We start from the raw sequence: 16,157 nt of genomic DNA on the forward strand, positions 1-16,157 counted from the left end.
TAAAGTTAAAAAATTGCAGTTGTGGTGGAAAAAAGTAAACTATTATATTACATTTTGCCTCTGATGCAACAATATTATCAGGTTAATGGCAAGTGTATTGACCCAAGATATGAGAGAGAGAGAGAGAGAGAGAGAGAGAGAGCAAAACTTTTCATGTGACATCCTTTAGGGTTTTGAAATGGCTGAGTGAAGACAAAAGTCATCTCTTCCAGTTTGCTTGTGCCAGATCGCTTCGTGGATAGTAACAGGCCTCCCTTACTTTTACCCTAGTACAAGCAGAAACAAAAGTCCTCCTGATATTTCACTGTCTCTACTTCACACTTGGGCTTGTCTGTCACTTTCCTCCCTGACATATCACATCACATCACTGGCTCAGAAACATACCAAACCACTCTCAACTTAGCAGAGGAAAGTGAAAAGCAGAAGGGGTGAAATATTACGTTAAAGTCTCGTGGCCGACTGTACGTACACTCTTGCTTTTCCCCGTCGGCTGTCTGCAGTGAAAGCCGCACAGCAGACACCATCAGTATTCTGGACGCTTCTCGAGTGTGAATGGACTGGGTAACCTCGCGTGTGCCATTTGTGTGTCACCGGAGGAAACACTGATGAAGCAGGGGTGATATGTGATATTTGGAAGATAACCGCAGTTGTCATCCTCCTTCTCCTCATCATCATCATAGCTATCCTACCACAATTTACTCCTCCCCCCCCCCTGGAAAAAAAAGGGCAATGTTTTTCCTCTTTGCGCCTGTTCTTCCAGCAATACAATATTAGGGACCTGGATATGTCATCGATTGTTGCTGCTTTATTTCATGAATACTGTTGGACTTTACAAAAGTTAGATGTGTGCCTTAATGCCCCTGGTGTAGTCAGTCGATGGGCATTAATCTAACTCTAATCCGTCTTCTTCATCTTCTTATTGCGTTTAGTGTGAGGATCAACACAGTTATATCACCACCTTCACCACCACCACCACCTGACATAATGGTCATCATCATCTGACTTCGTAATAAAAATGGAGTGGGAAGAATCCAGTAATGGCAAAAGGAAAGTGTAAAAGTAGAACTATCAACAGCGTGCCCGGTGAAATGAACCTCGCATCCATTCACTCATCGTTCAGGCCTTCGGAAAATGCCCACTTGATTGAAATTGCGTTCATTTTTCAGGATAGCATATTTATATTCACATATGGGGCTGTTTTTGAAGATACTTAAATTGTGTGTATTGTAGGGAGAAAAAGTAATTCTATCTTTACATGCGGAAATTGTTTAATAATTACAGAGTATTCGTATTATTACTACTATTATTCCTGCTACTATCGTTATTACCACCAAACGTAGGACTGCGGCAACTTGTGGGCCCTTGGTTAATCTTTATGCATTTTTTTCGTTATTTTTGCATTATAGCTTTCCGTTAGTCTGCTTCCATGATTTGCTTCAGAATCATTGGCAAATATCTGGTACCCACTGGTAGGCCTAAAATTGGGATGGCCAGTCTGAGCATGGATCACATCACGATTTCATCACCCAGGGACTGTAACGTAAAGGGTATAAAACATGGCATAGTATTATTCGTGTTAGAAATCTTTAAGTATTTTTAAAAGGTTTGAATAGGGTACAGCTCACTAATCTTTGCATGGTATTATCCGTTCTAGATTTTTATTATTTTTTTTTTATAGAGTAAGCCTAACTAATCAAAAAATGGAATTATGCGTTTTATATATCGACAAGTTTTTCCATAGTGTTGAAGGCCACCGGTTCAACTTCAGGAAAAACTGAAACCTGGAAGCGCCTGTTGGGAACCGGTTGGGTGTGATGTGTGGATGTGAAGGGGCAGGAAGGCTGAGGGTTAATGCCTGTCGACTGCACGAATGGTTAGCAAAGCGGATAATAAAGTTTTGGAATGGTTAGTAAAACAGATAATAAAGTTTTGCGAAGGTCCAATCTTCCCCCAGAATACGTCACGCAACAGTCTAATTTCCACCCTCGTCCCTAGTTTTACTGCTGGGTGAATAGGGATAAGGGAGAATTAAACTTTCAAGGTTCTGGGGGTGAAGGAGGGGAGCGGGGTGAAGGAAGAGGAGGGGAAGAAGGTGGGGGGATGTGAAGGAAGTGGGGGAGGAAGGTAGGGAGGATGTGAAGGAAGGAGGTATGAAGGAGAGGGTGGGAGAGGACGGGGACGAGAGGTGCGGATTTGGGATGAAGGAGAGGACCGGTTGAAGGAGAAGGAGAGCGAGTTGTGGAGGGAGTGACTAAGAGGAAGCTGGAAATAACAGCAAGCAGTAAAAAGAAAAAAAGGCTCAGAGAGAGAGAGAGAGAGAGAGAGAGAAATCGATAGCTTCATGACTGTTATTACCGTTTACAGTTTGACAGACGACGTGCGTTTCTGAAGAAAAAAAAAAAATGGTGCTATAAAACGTCTTCGTTCGGTATCAGTTCAACTTTCGATTTCCTTCTTTGCCTTTTTTCCCAGTTATTTTTTTTAATGCCCAAGGAACTACGAGAGAGAGAGAGAGAGAGAGAGAGAGAGAGAGAGAGAGAGAGAGAGAGAGAGAGAGAATCAGGCTCTTGCATAGGAAACTTTCCCCTAACCTACAAGAAACAGTTTGTCATCAACCTGCAACTCGACTTACTGTCTATGCGATCAGGTAGTGAAAGTGGATTTAATGTTAGAATATTTGCATTGACGTGGCAGAGCTAGAATGTCATTTTCGAAAACTGGAATTGGTATCACTTGTTTTTGCCTCGAAATAAACATGAAGTATTGGTGCTCATTAATGGTAAGTGTTTTTCAGAAGATACTTTTCTCGTGGATGTTAGATTTGAGATTAATAATGATGATGATGATGGTGGTGATGATGATCTACTACCCCTAGTACTACATTATTAATTATTATTATTATCTTACAGGAAAGATGACAACTTCAGCAATCGACGGTTTTCAGTTGCGTTTTACCAAAGGAAACACTTCGCACAACACAATTTTTTCTCACATAGTCTTATATTTGGCTCTTGAAGTTATTCCTACCAGTATTCGTGTACAAAAAAAAAAAAAAAAAAAAAACTGATTCGTACAGAGACTTGGATCTTTCCTTACTAAAGTGCATGGCTTACGGATTTTAGTCAACAACGTATATGCTCTCTCTCTCTCTCTCTCTCTCTCTCTCTCTCTCAGTTTGCTGTTCAGATCAGATCATCGTAAGAAAATAAATAAATAACATCTTCATCATGGATGGAAATGAACAGGGTGGTGAAAAGGGTACAGGCCCTCCGCGTATTGTATGAGTGGGTGTCAGGGCAGGAGGGGGTGTGGATGGCAGTGAAGAAGGTGGAAGTGAACGGGATAGTAAGCAAGGTATGGAAGCACAGGAAGCAAAAGACGACAAATGGATGGAAATGGACGAACGGATGACTGGGGATGCTTTTAACAAGGGTTGCCCTCCTTCTTTAGCTTGGTACTCCACTGTTTTATCTTTATCGTACAGTGGAAGATCTTTTTTATGGATCTGTCTGTCAGTGAGGTGTAGCAGGGAGTGTTTATAGTTTAAATGGTAAGTTCATAGATGCACAGCCCGTTCTGCTGGTCACTGTTGGTGGTATGCTAACCTTTGTGTTTTCCTCGCCATGTTTCTGGATCTGCATCTCCATGTGAAGTGTTGGGAAAAAGGATTGGGATGGTGATGATGATGGTGGTGGTGGTGATGATGATAATGATGATAACAACAACAACAGTAGCAACAATAACAACAACAACAACAGTAGCAACAATAACAACAACAACAATAATAATAATAATAATAATAATAATAATAATAATATGTTGTGTCTGTTTTAATGCCCTACAATTGCCATCTCTTATCTTGTGTGCTGAGCTGTAACGAGGAATGACACTAGACTGTGGTGACTAAAAAAAATAAAATGTAATTGAAATGATGTAGAACAGAGGCATTGACTGTTCTGCCACTGATGTACCGCAAATAAGTTGGAAAATTACAAAAACCCTCCACCAAATTAAGCTAAACGAACACTAGTACTTAAAGGAACAGCTTCAGTATGTTGTAACTCATGGAAAAGCACTAATCACTGTAATATCAGAGGAAGGTAACCAGTAATATACACGTGTCTGTACAGGGTTGGAGAAATGGTAGCGGAGCACAGGCTAATATTAGTGTTACCTTGAACGCTGGAGTCTGACGCAAGCCTGATGACGTCACTACATTCAGACCGGGTAAATGTTTGGGTATTCAGTTTTGATTTTTCCAACTTCGCTCTCATTTTTTAAAGGGGGATGATAAGAGGGAGGGATGATTCTTGATTTCTGAAAGGTTACTGCTGGTTGAGTAACATAACCTCTTCAGTACAACAACTTTTTTTTTTTAACCTTTAATACGATGATGTATATTTTTTGTTCCTGCCACCTCTGGACAAATTCATCATTTTTGACATTTTGTAGTGTTAGGGATGGCAAGTCTCCAAAAAGCCATGCAGTAAGCCTATAACCTCTATTATAGCCTGAGTGGTGAGCCGCCACATCACCCTAGCTCTTTATTTAAAATCCACCTCTCTCTCTCTCTCTCTCTCTCTCTCTCTCTCTCTCTCTCTCTCTCTCTCTCTCTAATATACTGCGCTCTTTAATTTGTCTTATGAGAGAGTTGCTTCTAGTGTGGCCATTTCATACTTTTTCGTATGTTTCATCCTTTCAATACTTCCTCTTATGGATCTAATGTAACGCGCTCTCTAATATCTGTTTCATAAAAGTTTAGCTGTAATTCTGTCCATTTCGTTCGGCTTTGTTACTGCATCATCGTCGTAATTGCAGTGTAAAATTCACCTCTCATTTGTTATTCATATGTAGGTTATCGCACATCAGCTGAGAGCGGAGTGACGTGTTGATCTTTTGGGACCCCTCCGCCTCTCCGTCTCCATGGCAACCGCGCTAACATACGTAAACATCTGAGGGCCCTAGCAACGCACCTCTCCTGCACCACATACGCCAAAGATTATGCCGTAGCCTTGTGTCCCTAAGTTCCTGATGGGGCAACAAAGGATTGGATGATTGATTAATAAGTACATATTGAGAAACAATGTATATTATTAGTGACATAATATGTTACTTTAATAACCATAGGAAGAAATTTACCGTGAAAAAATCAGAAATGAAGAGCTGTACCAGAAATGCTGCTAATATTAAGAATTGCAAAAGTAATAATGACAATAATAATGATGATAATAATAATAATAATAATAATAATAATAATAATAATAATCGCCATTATGATTTTGATCCCATTTCACACCTAAAGATGGGATTGAGAAATAAAGTACGAAAGCGGGAAAACATTATCAGCGGCTTGCTCAGGAAACAGGCCACTGAATCCTTGCTGCATCTCACTAGTCCGAGCATCTTACTTTTTTCCATTATTTTTCTTTAACTGTGTACCGTTGTTAAATCCATGTCATGTGCGTCTGATCCAACCAACTCGATCTCCTGTCAGTTTCCCAGCCTCATCAGCTTCCACACCTTTTTTTCTTTCCATTCATTTACAATATCCATCCTCCTTGTAGGTTAACCACTTGTTCTCTCTGTGGTGGCTGTCTTAAAATGTGCTGTCTGAAAATGATAAGATTGTCTTGATGGGTTTAAAATGAAAACTACGATTTGGCATGCAGTAGTTAAGATCCTTTATAAACACAGCCCCAAGTGAAGAAGCCTCGACCGGACCCCCTTCCCATAGGCTGGATTGATGGAACTTATCTGGAGTGTCAGGAGGTAACTGAACGCCTCCTGCTGTCCCTGCGTGACATGGGATCAGTTTGCGTGTAGAGATGGCATTACCTGTGTACCCTGGAAGCCCCATTGTAGCCAGACTGAGGTTGGCGATAATGGGAGCGACAAAAAAAAGACTGCCAGCTTAGGTTACCCTCCCTCACAGGTCAGGAGCATCGCCCCCCCCCCATCACTATACCCAGAAAAGGACAACCACCATTTCCTCCCACTTCAGGTCAATGGCGATGGCCTCGCTGCCTCCAAGATCGAAGCTGTGGTGACCCTGAAATTGGCGACATGACAAGAGAATAACCTTCTATAATAATCTAAGGCCTGCGGAAAATAAACTGGATGCGGTGGAGGAGATGTGGACGCCCCAGGTGAGAGAAACGAACGAGGGGGACCCGGAACTGCAGCCTGGCTCCAATACGCAGATCTTTGTTCGTCATCGTAAGAATCCAGGTTCTCCCAAGGGCAACCTCGTAATGCAGGGTAGTTGGGAAAGTTACCTGCCCCTGTCTGGATAGCAACTGACCCCATTTGGATATTTACTGACCCTATTTGGATATTTACTGACTCAGGTTGGATAGTTAGTGCCCCGGTTTGAATAGTTAGTGCCCCGGTTGATAGTTAGTGCCTCGGTTTGAATAGTTAGTACCCCGGTTTGGATTGTTAGTGCCCCGGTCTGGATATTTACTGATCATGTTCGCATAGTAAGAGATCCAGTTTCGATAGTTTCCTACCCACGATGGAAGGTAGTTTTGACAGTTGCAGACCCGTAACCCTCTCAGTACGGAAGACCGTTCATAAAATCGTCCAATGGAAGCAAAAATAAAACTTACAAAAGACGCCATGTCGCACAGAGGGTTAAATAAAATTACAGTATTTTGACGTTGTGTGTTCTCCATGACAAAGTCCGCGAAGGCCGAGTAATTTAAGCCTATTCTCTGACTTAAGGTAATCGATTATTTTTTTTCTTTGTTTCTTCTTGCATCGTTCAGTCAGTTACATTGTAATTCGGAAAGACAACTCATACCGAAGGGATGAATGATGGCTATACCAAACCACTTCAGTTGAAAAAATTTCAGAAAAGCATAAAAAAAACTTTTTGGGGGGCAGAAGGAAAATAAGTATGTCGTGTAAGTCCATGAGGGCAGTGGTGTATAGATATCTCGTTCCTGCCTCAAGGATAATCTTTTCAGTACAGTGACGTATTTTTTTGTTTCTCTATGCTTTCTCCAAACGATTTTATTCAGCTTGGGAGAGACTAAATATTTGCGAAGGTTATGTATTACCACCCTAAATCAAAAAATCTCCCTTAAAATGAACATTCTCCGATGGCAGCAGGAATGAAGTAAAGCTATTTAGTGAGTTACATAAAAGTACTGTACTATGTTCTGTGACGCTGTGCAATCCATGTAACTACCAGCCGTGAAGGTAACATTATTTAGGCATGTCTGTTGCGTGAGTCAGAGTAATTATGTAGAATTAGTCCGCGTGATTAGGTAGTTGAGGCATCTGTTAAATGACTTACCTCGGTCCTGAAATTACCTCCGGAACCCATCCCATATAGATACGTCCTTTTATATATATATATATATATATATATATATATATATATATATATATATATATATATATCTATATATATATATATATATATATATATATATATATATATATATATATATATACTTTATTCTCAACGACTCCAATTAGTTTTATTCACTTTAAGAGCAGGTTTAGGAGAAGGGTAGGGCAATACTAGACACAAACAATGAAGCAGATGATAAGGGTAGTATACAGTGGTGTGGTGTGGATTAGGAGGGGGTAGGAAATATACCATGAACATACCTGGAAACAGTAGACAGTAAGAGTAGATATACAGCACAGATGATGATACTGAAGACTTGTAGTTGTGTGTGGCCTGGTGTAGGTTTATACATCTAAGCATTCTGACGTTCTGTCCCTCCCCAAACGCAGTGTTATGGTGTACCTTTTATTTGATTGTAGACAATGTTAGGAGGTAGGTTTGATCTGGTACTAGACTGGTGTGATTTAAGTTTGATGTGCTTGATGGAGAGTTTATTTCCTGTGGTGTGGTGTCCCTTTTGTTTGGTAGTTGACTGCTATTAAATAAGCTTGGTAGTGGTAGTAGATTGGTATTATATAAGTTTGGTTGGTGGTAGATTGGTATGTTGTAATTTGGCCTTGGTATGGTATTTTTTTTTTTTTAAATGATTTCTTTGTACTGTTATGAGGTGCGTCTCCCCAGACATGGCGTACTGCAGGGAGACCACAACCCGACGCAGAAGGAACACTACAACCTGGCCTTCATTAATGCCTCACCTAGTACCCTTTTGATCATCACAGCTGCAACGTCGATATCACTCTTCACTTCGGTAATATTTGTTAGTTTTTTATATACTTTTTGATATATTTATTAATTTTACCACTTAAAAAAATAACTTTCTAATATTTAAAAAGAGTCCATCTCAATCCTGTGGAGGTGTTGTAGGAGTCGGAAATAGGATATCACAGGCCACCTACGCCTGGAAACAAAGGAAGTGACGAAAGAGAGAAGTATATGGGGATACACACGACAAGTGTTGCACTTTTTCTTTAGTGTAGCGTTGACGAAGAGGGACTGAAGCGAAACATATTGGTGTGGATGAATAGTTTTACCTGTGGTGTCGAGCCAAGAATATCAAAAGCCCGATTGATAACACAATTCTCATTATGGACCGGGAGCCTGTCACTGTTTTCTGGAGTGAATTAATAGAATGTTTGCCCATTTGCATGATACAACATATAGGATAACAGCACAGATAATAATGAAATAATAATCACATTCCTTACACTACTGAGGCCTGTTATGGCAAGGTGGTGGTCCTGGGCTCGTCACGTTAATTTGCTCAGCCCGATTCACCCAAACGGTATACTGTATCCAATGGTAGTTAAAGTGCAATAGCATGAATGAATAGGAAAATACCGCATGATGGTGAAGATGTCTCTGCTCCCTCCTCTTCCTCCAGCTTCCTATATACCTCTTTTTTCCTCCCTCCCGTTACGTTTTTCTTTATTACATCCGCGAATAGAGACTACCTCGTTGGGTCTGCATGCAAGGTCTGCGTCGTCTCTCTATCTTTGTAACTCCTTCCCGTATCTCTCCTCTCTCCTTTCTTCCTACTTTCTCCCCTCCCTCAGTCTCTTTTCCTACCTCCCTTCCTTACTCCTGTCTCCTTTCCTTTCTTCTATCCTTCCCTCCCACCCCAGCCTCCCTGTCAGCTTCCCAGCTGTTCCCCTACCTTCTTTCCTCCCCTCTCTCTCCCTTTGTCTCTCCCTTCTCTTCTCATCTCCGCTTCCCCCTGCCTTCTCTTCCCACTGTCTTATCTCTCCATTACCCTTGTCTCTCGTTCTCCTTCCTTTCTTTCCTTTTTCTTTTTTTTCCCCTGCTCCCATTCCCCTTTTTCTGTCCTTCTTTCCTTCTCCCTCTTTTTTTTTTTTTTAATTCCTACTCTCCCTTACGCTGTCCTTCATTGTTCTCTCTATTTCTTCATCTCCTCGCCTCCTTCCTTCCTCATTGGTTATTCTTCATTCACAATTTGAATATTTTTCTGTTGTCGATCCCTCCTCCTCCTCCTCCTCCTCCTCCTCCTCCTCTCACTACTTTCCCCTTATCGATAAGTAATTAAGGCTCCTTCAGATTCGAACTTGCTGTCTGACTAGACTGTTAACTGAGAGAGAGAGAGAGAGAGAGAGAGAGAGAGAGAGAGAGAGAGAGATTGAGGAGACGTGAGTAATCGGACCCCATACTGTATGACTAAACCCTTTCAACCTCTACAGTCTTCGAAAATATTTTGTTTATGGTCTAAGAACAGCCATATATCGCACAGTATGTAACCATTGTATCCTTTCCTCCACATCACAGTCGGTCTTCTGAAATACCAGCAGCTACTGAACTATCCCTACTCTTTTTAACTTGGTGTGAAGTTGTCCCCTCTCCATCGTGAATGCTGAGCTATAACAATAAATCATCACTAGAAACATACTGCTGGTCGCGAGAAGTGCTCTAGGAAGGATGTACAGCCATAATATTGTCTTTTTTCTGCCGGTGAGGTACGCGAAGTAAGTAGCAAAAGGAGGAAAATCATCGCCTAAGTTATATGGCTGAACTCTGGATCATTCACTTGTATATGTGCGTCCTTTTGACCCTGTATGTGCAATATATAGGGCAGTGAATTGCGAGTCGAAGGAGGACGTGATGGACTAATAAGACATCATAAGCACAAGAGGTTCCAATTCCTTCTCAGCGAGAGTAAACCTTCTGTAGTATTTTGGCACAGTGGCGTAGACGGCTTTTCACAAATGAGGGCGCTGAGATGTGAAAACGTCAAATCAAATTCGAATGGATTGTTCTGGGAGCAATACAAGAGTTCCAGTACGTAGGTATGATTACCTCGAAACTATTGGAGGGCGGATGCGACTGATATAGAGGTATGATATCTAAAATCTACTTTAGGAGTGACATCACGGGTATTCTGAGTCATGACCTTCCCTCATAGAACATTGTGTGTGTGTGTGTGTGTGTGTGTGTGTGTGTGTGTGTGTGTGTGTGTGTGTGTGTGAGTATATGAACAGTTCACAGGGACGATCACCATCAAAAGCTCGCCTACATTTCCTTGCTGGTTGTGACGATGTGTTACAAGGCAACAAACGCATATGGAATGGATGGGAGAAAAGCAAATGGATGGATACTCAATGACGATGAAGCTTGAGAAATGTTTATAAACATAATGCTGGGAAGGGATAGTCGCCTAGCCTTAGCTCGTTTTAGCGAACCCAGAGCTATTTCAAGTAAGCATACAGTGACACAGACACCTGTCTCTAACCCGTATGGACCCCACATGCATTAGAAGTGGGTGAGCATTGACCTAGATGTTTGTCTTACTTCATATGGGTAGCGGCCAGGTGAGGTGTTAGTGGTTGACTGTACTTAATAGCACCAAACTAAGTGCCTTTAGTCTCCTTGTTTTTTCATGATTAAGTCTCGCCAAAAATATGTTGTGACATGGTCCATTTGTCTGGCTGTTCTTGATCTACAGTAGAGGAGAGCTTTGGTCGATTAGCGTACTGATGAATACACTTTGTGAAGACACCAGTTATCGATCCTGTATACCACCCAGTTTTTTTTTTTTTTTTTTTACACTGGCGCGCTGCATGTGTATTTATGTTTTAGCACTTTCAGAATGAACAAGAAGTCGAGTATTTGTAAATAAATAACGTTCGCCAGCTAGGTGTGTTTGCCATGTTCTCTCTCTCTCTCTCTCTCTCTCTCTCTCTCTCTCTCTCTATCGGAAAGATCACATTACTCATGTAAAATCAATTTCTCAGCTACTGGGTGTGCTGAGCTACCTTTGCACAGGGTCTTGCCCTCGTCATAGCTTTTCACAGTTGCGGACTGAATACAGAGCCTTATTCGCTCCTGTGTATCATACAACTCCCAACTGTAGCTAGCGGTACTCCTCATGTAAAATCATTCTATCAGGGACTGGGTGTGCCAAGCTACCTTTGTGCACAGGTCGTTCCTTTGTCATAGCTTTTTACAGTTGCGGACTGAATACAGGAGCCTTGTTCGCCCCTGTGTGGAGTAGCCTACAACTCCCAACTGTAAGGAGCACACCACACGCAAAGGGTGGAGTTGTGCTTTTCTTGTAATTAATCATCGACTCTCTCTCTCTCTCTCTCTCTCTCTCTCTCTCTCTCTCTCTCTCTCTCTCTGGCCCCCAAACACTGAAATGTAATACATCTCTCGTTTCTGCATAATCTTTGATTCTTACACACTTCATATGATACCCGTATCGACCGAGAACGTCATTACCGTTTCCAGCAGGACCCATTGTAACAGCCAGTAGACACTGCAGAACCTTTTGCAGTATGTTAGAAAATTGCCGAGAAACCTATTTTTCTTTTAATAAACCTCCCTCGACAGAATGATTCATGAAAATAAACCCGCGGGTAATATAGTTCCTCCCCCCCCCCACACACATGCTCATTTTCTCTTGACTGTTAGCCCTTGGGGGAGGACACCCCATATATATATATATATATATATATATATATATATATATATATATATATATATATATATATATATATATAGTGGGATCCCATTTTGAAAATGTCCAGTGAATGATATAGGCTAGTCGTACAGGAATTAAAAACAGATTACAAATATGAAATAACTTTTTTACATCATAATAGTTCGGCAGTCCTAGAATTTCATTTAAATTTGTTTATTTGAAGTTTTTTTTTGAACCGTAAGTAATATTGTTATTATAATTACTTTTGAAATCTCTTATACCTGAAATTATATAAATATTTGATCACTAGGTAGAGTCGCCATGCAGAATTGCAAATAAATTGTATTTGTTTTCCAAAATGGTTTTGTTTACGAAAAGGAACCATCCAGACAGGGCTGGGTTAAATACCACATTCCAAAATTTGCATTGTTAGTAAAGTAGGAGCTGTGTAAAAAAATAGTTTGCGTTTACAAAACACAGCCTAATTCAGATTTGTGTCTACCCCATTACTTTAGATTTACTCAATATTCTTTGCGTACTGGCCAAAAGTGTAGTGATGACAGTGTGGTTGCGGTTGGCAGCACTGGGCGTCTGGATGTCGTCTGCCAGCGGATCGAAAACAAAACATTCCAGACGTCCTGAGGGGAGAGTTGTCAAATACATTATGGGGAGATGGGCAGCTACGTAGCCCTGCACATCCCTAATATGCCAGTCTCCTGAGTTGTGAGGTAATGTTTTATATGTCTTTATTTCAGTTTATATAGATAATACGGAAAGGTTTTAAAAGTTTAAATAAAAATGGATGATTGGGATATGAGTCATTACCCTATTGCGGAAGGCCCAATGATGCCTGTATCCTCTTGAAAGGTCGTTTAATCGAAATCAAAGCAGCTAACGTTCAAGCTACCATTAGAGTTGTGTACGAAGTGAAAACAGGATGATGGTGTAATGTTCTTGGAAAATATACCAAGTTGTGGTGCTTAGATACTGTGTTATCCAGCTCAAGTGTAGGGTGAAATGAAACGAGGGTAAGGTTATAGTGTATGAAGTTAATTCTAAGATGTTTAGAATCGAAATATATGACTCTTGTAGCAGATAGACACAAATTCGATTTTAAAGTCAGATTAATGGTGTATCAGTTTTTGTTAAACTGTGGGTTAGTTATGATTTTGGGTTGACATATCTCATTTCCTTCATTACTACCATAGTTTTTATACCGTAGATTCTGTTACATATATTACAAGACTGACAAAAGACCAGAGGTGGCCCAGGCTTTTGATGAGAGGAAGTGTACCATAGCTATACATGCTTGAACTAAATGCACTTTGTAGTTAGTAATCATATTGGATGGAAAACGTTATTTTTTTTCAGGTTAGGTACAAGTTAGATTTGGTTTAGGCAGTTTTGATTGGCTCCATCTTTAACCTGTGGGATGCATTAAAACCTTCCCTAGTACACCTAAAAAGACTGATGCTGAACTTTTCTTAAGCAACGTTGGGTCTGGTTAGTACTTGGATGGGTGACTGCCTGGGAACACCAGATGTTGTTGGCATCCCTACGTGTCAAGTGGGGTTGGTGGATGATTAGTGCCCCTCCCTGTAAAACAATTAACTCTAAGCCGTTGGCCACCCCATTTGGGATACATGGCGTCTGGCAATGAATGAATGATGAATGAATCATTGTAGTGATAAATATAGGGTAGGTTATGTTCAGACACATGATAGGGAAAGAAAAAAATTTTATCAGTCATCATTTGTGTATAGCAGCATGAGTAAAGCTGTGTAAGTTAGTAGCCTAGGTGTGATGTCGCCAGATGAGGGTGACATGTTGCTACCTTCCATGGCATCAAGTGGAACTGAGACCCTACCATACTGCGTGGCAGTGTTACAACAGGGAGGATGCTACTATGAGATACCAGTGCATGTTCTTCTTAGTTGTGGCAAGACTCTTTAAAAGCATTTGACAAGAGCACAACTGGAGCTATGGTTTTCATTCCCTCATAAATGCAGTTGGAGTTGTGGCTTACATTGTATGGGTTGAGTTAGGATAGGTTTAGGTTTATTAGAGTACAGTAGGTTTAGGGGAAAATCCAGCACCGTAAATATTTCCTTTATTGCCATTTCCTATTTTTGCTTTTTTTTTTTTTTCGTCTTCCATTTGATAGTTTTTGAGTTCATTTGAGTGTTTTGAGGCTTCATTTGTTGTGAAAATAAATAAAAACCATTATATGACTAAGACAATCTTAGTTACCTCCTAACCCTGCGGGAGCTCTTGATTGCCACCTAACCTAACCTAATGTAACAAAAGTAACCTAACCTAACCTAACTAAAGTAACCTAACTTACCCTGATGGTCCTTTTTGGCTCATCCGACAAGCTAAGTTAAGCTATCTCAACCTAAGCTAACCTAATCCAAGATCATGGAAATTAAAAATATTCTTAAAAAATAGAAATATAAATTTGCACATAGAGACATACATACAGGCATACACTATATGATAGCACACAATGGAGTGGAGAGTAAGGTGGAGATAATGCAGAAGATATTTTGTATATGACGTTACGTGTTTTAGGAGTAATGCAAGAGTGAAGGGGATAATGCAAAAGATTAATTATTTGATGTTGTAGGTGTAAGGCATGATGTAAGGAGCGTTGGGTAAAATGAAGGTTAATTCAAAGGATATTTTAGGTCCGGGAGATGGTGCAAGAAGCAGAGAGCAAGGCAGGATGATATTACAGGTTTAAGGGATGGTACATGGAGCAGAGAGGATGATGAAGGTTAATGCAAAGGATAATATTACAGGTTTGTGGGATGGTGCAAGGAGCGGAGGGCAAGATGAAGGGCAGCAGCGGTGGTGGTGGAGGCAGTACGTCCGAGGCAGTGAAGGTGGTGGTGCGATGTCGGCCCATGGACCAGCAGGAGACCGCCAATGGACACAAGAGGTATGCCATAGTGCTATGCATCATCATAATCACCAGTATCAATAATAGTGTTTATCACAATAATTTTTTATCGTTATCATTATCACCAGTATGATTGTCCATATATCATCATCATCATCAGTGTGCCATTTGTTTCATTTCCTTTATAAAGGCTCCAACATGCTTGCATGTGTTAGCCATGGTTGCCGAATGGCGGCTGTCTGTGCGTTCCGTCTCTGGCAGCCTCCTTATTCATTCCCATATCCCTGAGGTCACACACTGTGACCTTGTCTCTGGTCTCTTTGAATTTGCCTCTCGCAACTCTGATTTTAATGACATACTGTACTATGATATTAGCATCGTTAATGTCAGAATAGATAATCTAGTCTGTACACCCCTTTCCCCACCTGAAACCCAGTTCTCATTTCTCTCCACTGCCGTTCAGTTGACGACTACCCTACAGTATACAGTAGTACAACCCAAAAATTTGAACATCTAAATTTTGAACACCATAATGTATGCAGTCACTGCCATTTTCATTTCTAGAATAGCAGTTAAACTACATTATTGCAAAAACAATCTTCTATAATTGGCAACTATACATTCCTGGTGTTGATTGACATAACTAGCAAGCATCTGGCCACCCATAATGAATGTTTCCTTTTCTCCTTGTGGTCAAGAAGCTCTTTATTTTGTATTTTAGTTATAGTTTTATTCATAGTTCTCCTTAATTATGGTATTGAAAACATGTCCAAGTTATACTGACTGCATTGCAGTGTTGTGAAAAAAGTATGAAGCATAACAATCCAGCAGCAGGTGTGTAGTGTGTGCACTTGTTATGAGATGTTTACTGTATGGTGTTGGGAACACAACTACATATGACATAGACATAATAATATTCAGAAGTTCTGTAGCCTACAGACTGAAAGTAGAGAAAATAATTGTGCTTGCACATGTTCTAAAAAGGGAATCTTGGGGTTGGAAACATGACCATATATGACATTAAAAAGCACTCTGAAGTTCTTTGCTGAGTGAAAGTACAGTTAATATCCCTTGACCACACAAAACCACGGACCACCACTGTTGTCAGACATCATTAGCTGGTGTAGTTTTACTTGCATTTAACAGAAGCATCATTGTTGGTAGGCAGCAGTCTCCTGACTTAAATTTCTTGTCTTAAATTATTTGTCGCTGTTAAAGAGTTGTGCGGTCAGTATTTGAGAAAGTCATCATGCAACTCCACAGTACATTAAATTACCTCCATCATCTTTTTGTAGTCCTCTCTCTCTCTCTCTCTCTCTCTCTCTCTCTCTCTCTCTCTCTCTCTCTAATACACACACACACACACACACACACACACACACACACACACACACACACACACACAG

General features: G+C 40.6%; 1 protein-coding gene across 2 annotated transcripts in view; it reads left to right on the plus strand.

Annotated features, from left to right (window-relative positions):
* Positions 1-12,446: 12,446 nt before the first annotated feature.
* The window catches only part of LOC145417448 (kinesin-II 95 kDa subunit-like), a 52,424-nt gene continuing 48,713 nt past the window's right edge, over positions 12,447-16,157 (plus strand). For both annotated transcript variants that reach the window (XM_080286140.1, XM_080286139.1), the window contains exons 1-2: positions 12,447-12,577; positions 14,651-14,790. In XM_080286140.1, the coding sequence (XP_080142266.1) occupies positions 14,660-14,790 (131 nt within the window). In that variant the 5' untranslated portion in view covers positions 12,447-12,577; positions 14,651-14,659. The remainder of the gene's footprint in view (positions 12,578-14,650; positions 14,791-16,157) is intronic.

This window comes from Coenobita brevimanus, chromosome 110 (genome assembly GCF_032717465.1).
Source record: "Coenobita brevimanus isolate Jiangsu-jjx chromosome 110, ASM3271746v2, whole genome shotgun sequence".
Classification (NCBI taxonomy): Eukaryota; Metazoa; Arthropoda; class Malacostraca; order Decapoda; family Coenobitidae; genus Coenobita; species Coenobita brevimanus.